Source organism: Macrobrachium rosenbergii, chromosome 55, assembly GCF_040412425.1.
Source record: "Macrobrachium rosenbergii isolate ZJJX-2024 chromosome 55, ASM4041242v1, whole genome shotgun sequence".
Taxonomy (NCBI): domain Eukaryota; kingdom Metazoa; phylum Arthropoda; class Malacostraca; order Decapoda; family Palaemonidae; genus Macrobrachium; species Macrobrachium rosenbergii.
The window spans coordinates 20,020,144-20,033,475 of NC_089795.1; the positions used below are offsets into that span (position 1 = coordinate 20,020,144).

General features: G+C 36.8%; 1 protein-coding gene across 2 annotated transcripts in view; it reads right to left on the reverse strand.

Moving 5' to 3' along the window:
• Window positions 1–3,864: 3,864 nt before the first annotated feature.
• The window catches only part of slf (C-type lectin domain-containing protein slf), a 13,059-nt gene continuing 3,591 nt past the window's right edge, over window positions 3,865–13,332 (reverse strand). The window contains exons 1-4 of one of the 2 annotated variants that reach the window (XM_067099506.1): window positions 9,947–10,073; window positions 9,480–9,589; window positions 4,966–5,175; window positions 3,865–4,731 (exon numbers count right to left, since the gene is read on the reverse strand). In XM_067099506.1, the coding sequence (XP_066955607.1) occupies window positions 4,349–4,731; window positions 4,966–5,175; window positions 9,480–9,589; window positions 9,947–9,954 (711 nt within the window). In that variant the 5' untranslated portion in view covers window positions 9,955–10,073 and the 3' untranslated portion in view covers window positions 3,865–4,348. Of the gene's footprint in view, window positions 4,732–4,965; window positions 5,176–9,479; window positions 9,590–9,946; window positions 10,074–13,332 lie in introns of those variants that run through there. The other variant, XM_067099507.1, reaches the window with a different exon arrangement.

Genomic DNA, 13,332 nt, shown 5'->3' on the forward strand with positions numbered 1-13,332 from the left:
ACCTCATAGGTCCCAGGGCTTGGCCTAAATTCTACTATTTTATCTATGACATTTAAGGCCTTGTCCACACGATCGGTTATCGCCCGGCTGCGTTGGTCCTTCAGCCGGCTCCATCCCACTTGGCATAATTGTCGTGCCCACACTTGCTTGTAGGTGAATTGAATTGTTGTCTTGTTGGGCAGTAGCAAATGAGTGGTAGCCAGGCCCGTGCACGATAGATTTATAAAAAAACAGTCGCGTGCATGGTACTAATCATTGATGTGTAAAACATCATGAAATCATGAACACCAATGCCAAGCAAAACAGGCCAAATCTTGGTTCAAACAGCAACGTGTAAAAAATATCACTGGGGCATTTCCACCTACAACTGTTATCGAACTAGTCAGTTGCATTCTTTGGTAATCCTTGGAAGTTTGCAAGAGTTTTTGTCTTTCATCCAGGAAATTTTACGGGCAACGAACCCAACTTCGTGTATGCTAGCCTCTATCTCTGCTCGAAGAGCAGTTGCCTACTGTAACAGGGTAACTATCTGTAAATGATGGGTAAAAGTGGGCACGGTATTACAAGAATATTTCCCTTTTGCGTCTTGCTATGTTTGTGATTATAATTAAGGTCTTACTTAGATCTAACAATAGAGGGGTGGTGTGATACATCAAATATTTGTTACAGGGTGCCCCAGAAGCAAACACCATTCCGGCATAAAGGCAGCTGAATCACCATCAGCAACCTCAAAAATTTATTCTTCTCCAATAAAATCAGAATATTACCAAAAGTGTCTTCGATCATTTATCATATGATGATACACTTCCGAGAACAAATTAATACTGTTGCGATGGGTTGCCAAAAATGCATACTTCCAAGTTTGGAGATGTAAATCAATTTTCCAATTAGTTAAATACGTGCCCCGATCCTTTTTGATTCTTATTCTCCCAAATATGTATTTGGAAAATTCAATTTAATTTGAAAAATGCGAGCATAATCTCAGAGTTTAGTATGAACAAAAAACTTTATTGAAATATAAGCAGCAATAATAATTTTACTGCACAACATTGATATTTGTGGAAGGAAAACCTCAAACATTTAAATGTTATATCTAATCTCAGGCATGCTAATGCTGCAATACTAATACACGACAAGCAAAATTAGTAAATAAATAAACGGAGCCTTTGTAGGGAGGCAAATGACGCTGTGATTGATAGTACATACCTGTCCTCTAACCGTGTCAGTTGTAAACAATGTCTACTTTGTAAAGTGGCTCATATACTTCTAATAAATAGACTGAATCATGAATCGTGTTAATTGCATGCCACTACGTAACAGCCTTAATGTAAAACGCGTAATGACAGTACTTCATAAACTCACATATTTTGAAATGTACATGCATACATACATACATACAAATATATACATACATATATATATATGTATATATACATAAATATATGTATATTATATATATATGAAGCTTTTAACTATACTTGGTGTAACTTTTTGACTCACATCTTACTTTTGAGAAACATCCAATGAAAGTGTCAGGAACGCTAAACGAAAGTTAGGTACGTAAGGCCTCGTATATTTTTAACAGTGGTAAAATCAGTGCAACATGTTTTAAGTCATTTGTCCTTCCTTTACTAGAACACTGTTCTACGGTGTTGATGGCTGCTTCTGTCAGAGATTAATGTCTTTTTGACATTGCGCTTCGTGGTGGTAGGTTTCTGTCTCCTAACATTAGTAGTTATGACTTGGACCATCGACGGATGGTCTCTTGTTTGTCAGATTTTCACAAGTTGTATTTTAACGGAGATCTTTCACATTCACAACTGATCCCTGATCCCCTTTTCCTGCTGGAGAGCAGCACCAATACCCAGTAAATGTGTCTTGCTGTCGAACTTCTCAGTTCCAGGCGTGTTTTATTCCTTAAGCTGTTGGGTTGTGGAACAGTCTTCCTGAAGATGTTGTGCAATTAGAATCTCAAAAGTACAAGCTAAGATGCAGTGCATTACTGCCTTAAAACAATTCTTGTATTTTAATCATTTAATGACATTTTATCCATATATTAATTCGTTAATTCATAATTGTTTTCAACAACTGATCTCTTCTTCCTATATTTCCTATTGCCTTCTGTTACTTCTTTCAAATGAACACCATGTTCTTTAGAGGCTTGAATTTCAAGTCAGTAACCCCTGTGGCCTCTGTTCCATATGAATAGGGTTCATCTTCTGAATAACAATAATAATACTAATAATATACTAATATATATATATATATATATATATATATATATATATATATATACAAAATATATATTTGTATATATATATTTATATATATAGATACATATATCTATATATATAAATATATGTAATATATATATAATATATTTTTATATACACATATGATGACTATGTATATTTATGTGTAATTATATATATACATGTATACATATATATATTACATATATACATATATATACATATACATATATATGCATATATATACATATATGTATATATATCATACATATACATAATATATATATATACAGTATATACATATAGTGTGTGTGTGGCATAAGTTATAATCCAAGGTTGTTACCTCATTTCAGGAGGAGAGGTTTTTGTGTATTTGATAATCTTGTGCAAAAGAAGGATCCTCTAAACGATGCTGGCCGAGAGGAAAACAAGGTTGAACAGGGGTTTGCAGGATTCAGTATGGTTTCAATGATCAAACGTTATTTGGGGACAGTTTCGGCACGTTTCAAGTCAAAACGCACTTGATAGGGTGACGATATTATAAAAAAAAATTTTTGCGTCTCCATAAATGATGGCATTGGTGTACATAAAGGAAATCGCCTAGACTATCATATTGTAAGATGTGAAAACTAGTGTAGACTGTTGTTTATAAGGACGAAGTAAAACTGTTGTAAATTGTTGCTTATAAGGACGAAGTAGAGTAAAAACCTTTAATATTCAACAGATATTAATGTCCATAAACGATTGTTACCCACCAACGGTTAATTTCGATTTGTAATTAGTTTTTTAGTATCAGTTTGTACATGTCCTTCGCCTTTTCAGTTCAGTCATTAGTCATTAAGTATGTTTGTAATCCAGAGGTCGGTAATACCTTGACTGGAGGGAACGGGGATTCACTGGATTTTTCCATAGAATTTTAAAGAGAGCTTGAACTGAGATTGGTTGCCGATTCTAGTTGCAGAATGCACGAAGCGTTAAATACTAAGTCTACCCTTTCCATTAATAACTACCTTGAAATGGTCAGTTGGAGTTTTTGCTTTCACTTTTAAGGCTAGGTGCAAGTTAGCGAAAGCAACCTTCATGAAAGAATTGGCCTAGTCTGTTCCTAATATATATACTTCACGAGTACAAGATCAGTCATATTTATAGATCAAATTATAAAAGCTGAGAGATTGAGATATGGTTTTTCTATCATAAAAACACTTCCGCGTCACAGCATTTTACCCTTCACTGTCTGTTTGGTACAAAGTGTGTCTCCAGCAATTTCAAAAGCACTACACGTGTTACCTTCATTAGCATATCTTTTTCTTCCCGAAGCGATCGTAATTTTTTTTTAAGTTGAAAATTACATTTTAATCATGAAATACAGTTGACAGGACACATTTCACTTTCCCCGCAGGTAACAGTAGTGCAAGACAGCTCCAAAGCAAGGTCATGTTGCTTTGATTATCTTACCGCGGAAAAATTCTTAACACCTTTCCAACCCGCAGAGATAATAATAACCCGGCTACTGTTTTTTTCTGCCACTACCCTGCTTAGAAACTTATGAGGTGGTTGTACAATGGATTTTTTATGAAAGCTACGTACTAGTATGGATTGATTAATAATGATCAACATTTGTATTAGTTTATTGAATAAAACAGCATTAAAATAAGTTTCATCACAAATAAATATTTCTGGGATTTGTAACCAGAACTTCGGATAAAATAATTTACTTTGTATCATGTCACATGAACAGCGTACAGACAATTTAATTTAACCATCTTTTCTGTTTTATTTACCACTTATTTTATTTCACTTCATATGAAAAGAAAATAAAACCACTTCCATGAAGACTCAAATGGCACGAGAGAGAATTTTAGAGAAATTCCTAAAGAGTTTCAACTTGTGGAAGTTATACCCACTGAATGATACCCAATTTTCGAAGTCTTCGATAGATGTTCATGCCAATAATGCATTGGGAAACTAAACATGTGACACGCCAGTGTCATAAATTACGTGCATAGGAGTGTCTCCTTTCACACTGAATGGTCTAACAAGATCCCCTCCCTCCCAAAAAATCACAGAAGTGATAAATTGAATAGAAAAGCACAGCTTTAGAGACTGAGGCCGGGGTTATTGTGTTTGACAAAATCCAGGAGCTGCTGGCTGTCCTCGCAGATGAAGGGCTTTTTGTGGTAGCAGGCGATGTCGTGCCAGGCAATGCCGTCGTTGTAGATGTTGTTGAGAACTCCCAAGCAGGACTCGCTGGTCTGGTTGATGTCGAACTCGGCGTTGTCAGGCTGGGGACCTCCAGTGTGACCCTTTGAGCTCCAGGGCTGGGATGACCAACCCTTTGGGGTGGAGTTGGTGGGGGCCATCTTTGTGTTGGTGTTGGACCAGAACCAACCCAAAACGTTGATGGGCTGGAGATCTTCGCGCTCGGCACATCCAGTGAAGTCACAGAGGCGACCAGAGGTCCAGATGTAAGTGATGTTACCTGGGGAATCAATGACCAATTGAAGTTCGGCTCGCTTTGCTTTTCTCGAGATGCTACTGTTTCATAGTAAACTGACTATGTATATTGACCCTTACGTTTAAGGAAAGGTAAATTTCTTTGACTACTGATTGAAAGCAATTAGAAACCCTAATAGTGAGAATCCACCCTTGATAAAGGCAGCTGTTACTATGAAATAGTTTAGGTGAAAGTGATCCAAAAGTTTGTTCCACTTACGGTCTCTGATGAAGTCGAAGATCATCTTGTTCTCTGCTTCAGTTTCCATACCGACGGCGTCCATGCAGTGTTCGCGGCATTTGTTACGGGCATCCAACCAGTCTACCTTCTGACCCTGTCTCTGACCTGTAGCGGGGTCAACATCGATGAACTTGTCCTGGTCCCAAGAGAAGAAGTAGTTGTGTCCTCTGAATTGCCATTGCTTAGGACCTGGAAGAGAATGGTGGCTCGTGAATTCACGTCGAAGATAAATTTACTTCCACTTCTGGTGTGAGACTTGAATTATGCGTTGTTTTAAACAAGAGATTAACTGACTAGTAAAAATATCTTAATATTTCTCTAAAATAATCTTGAGAACTTTAAAGTATTCGTTCCACTCCTGAAAAAAAGACTTGAGTTTAAATAAAGAATCTAAGAATCTCAAGTTCCACACTGTGTTCTAAACTTCATCAATGATGCCTTCTGATAAGAGGTCAGAAACAGACATTCGTAGTCTTTCCTGAACACAAATTATATAGTCTGAATTCCTTTGTGAAGTACGATGTATCGGGAAATAAAACTGCAGGAGCTATGATTATATGGAAGAGCATAATAAGTTTGTCCATTAAGTAGCTTTGCGCAGCAGTTTGCATTACAAACCCCGTTCATTGAAAAGTCATCACAGTTATAGAATTATGGAAAGGTATCTTTAATTTTTCATATAACCTTCTCCCAGTGTAGAAGTTAAGAGTACTTATCAAAATAACTTAAAAGCTGATGGAAAATGGAATCATAATCTGTACGGCTTTAATTGACTCAAGGTTAAGATACGATAAGGAAATTATCTTCTGCATCGGAAAAGAATTTTTATGACATTACACAGGCCCCCATGTGTGTGGAGAGAGAGAGAGAGAGAGAATTCTTCAAGTGAAAAGATTAGCCAACCATGAATTCATCTCTCAGTAAAAAGTGGTTGACCTCTAAACAAATTACAGCGCTTGAACCTTGAAAAGACACGCAGCTTTTAATAGCTCTGCTCTTTCACATTGTTTTTGTTAAATATTCCCATTGTTTTTCCCCTTGAAAATCAGACATTATTTAGTATGAAACGTAAACTTGTATCTTTATGTAAATTTCATACTGTACATCTATCCATAATATATTATATATATATATATATATATATATATATATATATATATATATATATATATATATATATATATCTATATATATCTATATATATATTATATATATAAATAAATATTAAATATTTTAATTATATTTATGCTACTATTTAATATTAAATATATATATATATATATATATATATATATATATATATATATATATATATTATATACATTATATACACTAATAATAAATATTTAAATTATATATACTTTATATTAAATGTAAATATTAAGCACATATTAAAAAATGTCTGGGGAACAACAATGATGAAACCTATCAAAGCGATAAAAATAAACTTAGTGAAACTGCTGAATGTCAGCAATGGTAAATCAAAGACGTTGACCATCACTGATCCCCCAGGTCCCTACGAGAGTCCGAGGCGAGAAGGGGATTGGGGAAGGGTAGGCTCGCTAACTGCTTTCTCTTCTCTCCTCCTCGATAGGATCTTTTGCAGCTGCTAAATCATTGATCATCCCCTAGAGTGGTATTCTTCTCAGATCGTGCTGTCACCTCAGCCTACCTGATGCGCCTTGCAGATCTAATTACCATAGCCCTGATTTATCCAAGACTCGTTTAAGATCCTTTGCACCGTGGAGATGTGTACAGACTGCCCCTTTTAGACTATGAAGTGCTCTGAGTGTGCAGACTAAGTGGGGGGAATGTGGAGGTTTTTACCAACTGTTCATACCTACAAGAGAGAGAGAGAGAGAGAGAGAGAGAGAGAGAGAGAGAGAGAGAGAGAGAGAGAGAGAGAGAGAGAATCAACGATGCATTCCTTTCTCTTCTGTTTGTTGCCTTGAACCCGCCAACCCTACCCTTCGCTGAATGAAGAGATTTGTTTTACTTCGAAGGCTATTTCTATGAAGAAATCAGAATTATAAGAGTTTTTTCCTAAGGTTATTAGTATGGTAGAATAGTTCTTCGGTTGTTGGTTCGATAAGATAAATATTTTTCCTAAGAAATACTAAAATTTGTGATCATTGTTATTTGGAAATCTATTTGAAGTAGCTATTTTACTAATTCGCCTAAAAAGAGGGATAAAAGCTTTGCGCGGGGTCTTTCGAAACTACGATGAAAACAACAATAGTTCTTGAGTCAGATTTTGCCCACCATTGAATAGAACAAAGTCGAAAACATTTGCTATGTCAATTAAGAAATATTTGTTTACTGAGTAAATCTGCTGTTGTTCAGAGGCAAATGGCAAAGTACGGCTGAACAGATTCCAGTGATGTTTAGACTAGAACTACCTCTCATTTTCCATGAAGAGTCCCTAAAATTACCAATGCCCCAACTAAAGAGAATAAAAAAGGTTTGAAAAGTTTGTCTTCATTGACTAGAAGAACAGCGAAGATTTCATTTTGGTCTCGCCCACCGAGCAATGTCACACCTCTATCTTAAATACTGGGTTATTTAAAAAGTCCCCGATCAGAGAATGAATAAAAATTCTGTGTATGCTGGCACCTGCTTTTAATCTCGCCCTCAAATTTACGACGCTCATTCTGGAAGCAACGTTAACACTAGAGTAGAAAAAAACGAAAATTATGGTTATATCATGATACCTAAAACCCTAATTACCATGTCTCTAATCTTACTTATATGACTTGTTATTCACGACCATTCAGCAAAGATTATCCTTCCACCGCATTCATTGTGAAGGACTGCACACGGATTTGATCGTTGACGGCCATTACCAATCGAGACTATCATCTTGGACGTGAGTGAATGGGAATTCAACGGTGAAAGTATAAAAAATAAGAAGGAAGAAGAGAACCCTCGTCATGAATTTCGTTTGATGGTTCCTTACGTTCTTCGCGAATCATCTTCTGACCGTTCACTAAAGCCCGATTTAAAAGGCTGTTCAAAATAAAGCTGGACGTTGGTAGGCTCTTTAGATTTCATAGCTGTTTATGAATTTTACTTTAATATTTTAATACTCTGATATCCCTTATACATCACTGCTCATACAAGTCGAGGTTTCCCTCAAAGCTAACAGTGGAGTTCATCTACAAGCATGATGCAATTCTTTGAATTTCTAAACCCGCGAAGCAGAGCGGACAGGCAAGGAAATATGCAGATTTGTGTCACGAGTTCCCTTCTGTCGCTGCAAATTTAAAAATCTAGAGAAGTCCATCGCTGACTCACACAAGTATAATTTCGTAATCCGAATCTTTAAGTGGGCGAGTTAGGAAATTCACGCCACCACAACATTTAGATGTACCGTGCGGCGGCGGCGTCTGGTTGTTCACCAACATTACCTTCCTCCGCACGGTCTGCTGGTTACAAATGAATTTTTTTCTTAAGGCAAAACAAACGAGATTACCCATTAGCGACCCTTTGCTTTTTGTGCAATCGTTTTGTAATCACGTGACACCCCGCCAAGGTTACACAACCACCCCACCTTTAGATGTCATAACACGAACACGCCCCTGTCTCTCGCTCGAATTACATCAGCTGCTGGAAAATGACAATCTCCAGCGATGTTGACCATCGAGAAAGAATTTGAACGAAGATTCACTCGGCCTAGAAAAGGTAAAAGGAAGACCATTTTACCGCAAATGAACGCAATTCTTAACTTGCTCAACTACCAAATTCTCATATTTCCTCGAGACGGATTATAGTTACGAAAACCAAATCTTGGTCATTATCGAGAAACAAGTGAATGAACGTGTCACACAGTTGAAACAGTTACTGAATCTTTGAAATATTCTGATTTAATGTTCTTATTATTGCCACATAAAAGCACACAAACATTCCAACAAGCTAATAGGCATGTCATGTAGCCTTCTCGAGTGCCTTTCGTTAACCCTCTTAACACGGAAAGCATTTGACCGCTCCCCAATGGGAAATTAAGAATGTGGCTTGAATGTCATTTTGGCGGGAACCTTTGGGAACGCGAGTAGGTTAAAAGGCTCTTCGTTGCAACACGTGACATATGGCATGAAGAGAGGCGTTAGTGCTTAACAACGCCACAACACTGTCTGCAATACCTTTCTCTTTCGCTGAATACGTAATGCTTCGTGGGGTAGCTCCCAGCCACGCCCTCTAATAGCACAACAGTCGATCCCACAATTTGGAATCATCTGCTAACAGCGACAAATTACCGGTCTCTGACGGTCAGTGGCACAGTTCTGATTTCGCCACGTGAAAAGAACGAGTCAAAGTCAACAGTGAATGATTGATTATAAAGTGTTTGGTGGTGGGGGAGGGGGGGAGATACAAGTAAACCGAGAGCGTGGAAGACGAACAAAAAAGGGGTGAAATTTGAGATCAGTGTATGAAGTAAATTACCTTTCCATAATACAAAATTTCTCTTAACCCATTCGAGCTGCATTCATACTTACGGGAAGCACAGAGCGCTGGATCGGGGAGAGACAGAAGTCTTGGCTGTGTTTGGTCTTGGGCTAAGACGGTAGCTGCTAATGCAGCCAAGAGGGCGAGCGCGAATTTCATTCTGAAAAAAACAAAAATATATGTAATATAAAAAAACAACCGCAATTAGATTTCTGACATAGGCATCCTAGAAGTAAAAAAAAAATATAGGGAATAACAAATGGCAAAACCACCAACTACAATAACTTAGAGTCAAGTAGAAACTTTAGGAGGCAAAGCTTAGGAAATTTGAAATGATATCGACATACTCAGAAAAGTTATTGAACTAAAAACGGAAAATGAAATTAGTCTAACCAAAGGGTATTTACGTTACTTTCAAAAGAAACTGTAATAAACAAAAAAATCCTCTTTCCCCCAGATACTCTAACCTACAAACTTCAAGCAAAAATCAAAGAGTGAAAGCCAGTTACACAAATACCTTCTCATTTTCGTTTGCAAGAGAATTCTTAAAAAAAGTCCCTGTCCCTCTACGACACGCGGAACACACCTTGTCTAGAAACTGTGTTGAAATACTGAACCAACTTGAGCTGTATCTTTCCTTGTAAACTCGGAAACGTCGACAGTGACACAGCAACTATGATCTAGATAGTGCGGTATATAAATATGACTTGATAAGTGACCCATTTGACTATCTTATATACTTGTCATTGGTAAGATTATTGGAGAAAATATCTTATTTTAGGACTTAATATCCTAGTAACAACCTGAAGGAAAAACAAAAAAGATACATATATGGTTGCAACCTGAAGGAAAAAAAAAAGATACATATATGGTTGCTAACAGACCAGGGAGACAAACGTTTTCAAGGAAAGTTTTGTAGTTTGCAAGTTAAACAAGGTAAAGGGCATTCATGTCTGTCATTGTTATACATGAGCAAAATTTTAGCTTTTCGTAACCCTCATATCATGTACTAGTATTAAAAATTTGGATATAAGGCCTTTATTAGTATGCAGAAAATGAGAGATCTGAGATAGCCTTTGTAAAGAAATATCTGGTACAAACTGGCCGTGGAGGTATTCGACTGGATCGCCTGTCAAACAAAAAATTGCAGGCAATTTCATGGACAGTGATAAGACATAACGGAGGGTGACTTTTCATAACCGATTCTGTAATTAGTTTTTCAGAAATCTCTCCTTGTGCATGTCACACTGTGACACATTACTTTGAAATCCTTTTCTACCAGATAACCCCAATTACTTAGTTATCGTGCTTCTAAGTACTGCCGCGAACATAAATAAATATATGCATTCACTGTTGCAACAGTGAACGTCTTTTTATTAAACTTTTGTTTTAGGGATTCAGTGGTAGCTGAGTGACTGAACAGCTGACTTAAACAACGAATGAATAAGAGGCTATTTTGTTCTGGAAAAGTGCGCAGGCGACTAGATAAGGAGTGAACGGTGACGATTATGCTTGTTTACACACTAGCATAGTTATGGCAATACAAATCAAAAAAGGGAGGAAAATGTGATTATATATATATATATATATATATATATATATATATATATATATGTGTGAGAGATATAGAGAGAGAGAGTATTCATTGCAAATAATGTGGCCGAACTCGAGAAACCAAGTGCAGATGATGGGGTTAGCCTGGGAAGGGCTTTTGGAACGTAGTTGCGAGATTCTACAAAACAACTGGCTCTCATTGAGGTTATGTGACTCAGAGAGAGAGAGAGAGGCATTTAAATTCTTGATTTAAATCCTTCTTCCGAAGCTAATTAAACCAGGGATTATCTCGTTTTAAATTGATTAGCATTCAGATTTGTGCAGGGTTCTCCCAGGGAACAGGTAATGATATTGAAGCTGGCGATAATGATCTCCGCCTTACAAGAGAAGAAGGTCAGCCGTGCTATCCCTCTCACGGGGCAGCTTTTGTCCTGGGGATAGCGAGGCACCTTTAGTGAAAGGCCTTCTCTCTCTCTCTCTCTCTCTCTCTCTCATAAATCTGGTTTTAGTTTTGTAAAGGGAAACTCAAGTTTCTTAATTTCAAAAGACGTAAAATTATATGATTCCCTCTTACGTTTGCTATGTCGGAATTGTAGCTCACTGCTGTGGATATTCCCTTTAAAAGGATTATCAGTGATTCACTTTCTTCTTATCTTTCTTCTTCTTATTCCAGTCTATTTACGAACAGATTTCTCAACTGACTGGCTGAGATCTTTGTAATTAATCGATCACTTGAGCCACATTGCATGTGTAGTATGTTTTATGATTTTGATTGAATTAGTCCTGGGATAGAAGTTACCATAACAAAAAGGAAGACGTAAATATGTGTATTTATGTAAATACATACACACACATATACGTATATATATTTATATATAAATATATATGTGTGTTTTATATAACTTATTGTTTTTTGAAACAGCGTTTGGGAAATAATAGCATAATCATCTTTAGATAAAGTTTAGATAAAGGTAAACAAACAAATAACCGCCCGCACATTGTTTGCACTAGAGGCCACTTCATTTGAGGTGACTGCGATGCAGACAACTTGAGGCTCTTCAGTTAGCTAACACTTGATAAACGACTTGTAACGCTGGCCACGTCTGAGTAGCATTTATTTGTGTTCATTCGCCGTTTCAATGTTCTGGCCTGACGAAAGGTCAACAGCCAACTGGTTTCTTGTCATTTGATTGAAATCAAGGTTGGTACATAAGATTCTGTGAGTAAAAGACAAGATAATTTTGGAGCCTAGCGAAATCGTTTTTAGATTTAATAATCATCACCACTTACTGGGACTTCAGGCGCTGAATCCGTTCTCTGGAGGATCGAATCCCTCCTTTCTGCGGATGCAGAACTCAACTCGTTCATTTTCAATCCAAATTTTTTATGAAATGCCTGCTCCTAAGTTCTGATCGCCTCATCGAGGCGGCGAGTGTCTTTATAAGAACCACATTTTATTAATAACAAAGCGACATACGCAAGAATGTTCGTTTATTGTGTGTCAAGGTTCCCAAGACTCGAAATGATTGTCATGGTTTTACCGCAAACTGGGCTTCCCTCGCCTTCATTTCGATGAATGTACACTTTTACAACGTGCCTTGGTCGATCTTGAGAAGTGAACAGCAGCGACAACAGTATGGTCTCTGTGAAAGTGCCGTGTCAAAGGCTCAAATTCTGGGCTGTCTCTGAACTGATACTTAGAAGATGCGGCCTTTCCTTCCAACTGTTTTGACGAAGGTTTTACTTATCAAAATCCTATTGTAATTATTCATTGCACAGCGATCTTCTAAATCATTATCAGTCGCATGTTATTATATGTTCTAAGTAGTTTGAATGAGCTTGCATTTTGTATTATAATTATTCGTTTGAGAATCCTATTAAATTCAAAATTGCATAATTGTCGTATCAAAGTGAATTTTGAAAATCTGAACATGATGGTCAATATTGTTAATTTATTTCTCATCTTATTCTTTATTCGAAGTTAAAATCCTGTGCGTCATGGAGAGCTCCCGGAGACAAGGAATGTGATTATCGTTCTTTGCAACTAATTACTGTCCGGTGATCAGGCAAAATGCTGAAAAAAGTGAGCAATAAATGCGGCTCAAATGAGCTAAAATCTTATGAAATGAGGTTTCTGAAATGATTTTTTCGTATCGCCGACTTCAGGGTATATGATTTTCTAAAGAATTTATGACATTTCAGTTTTGTAAGATTTGGCCTTCGTAACCACAAATTATTTCATTAAACCTTTTCTGATTTATATAATTTTCCTAGATAATATGGACATAACATTTGTCGAATTCCAAAACATTTTTCATACGAAATTGAGAGGAATTTGAAACAAACAGT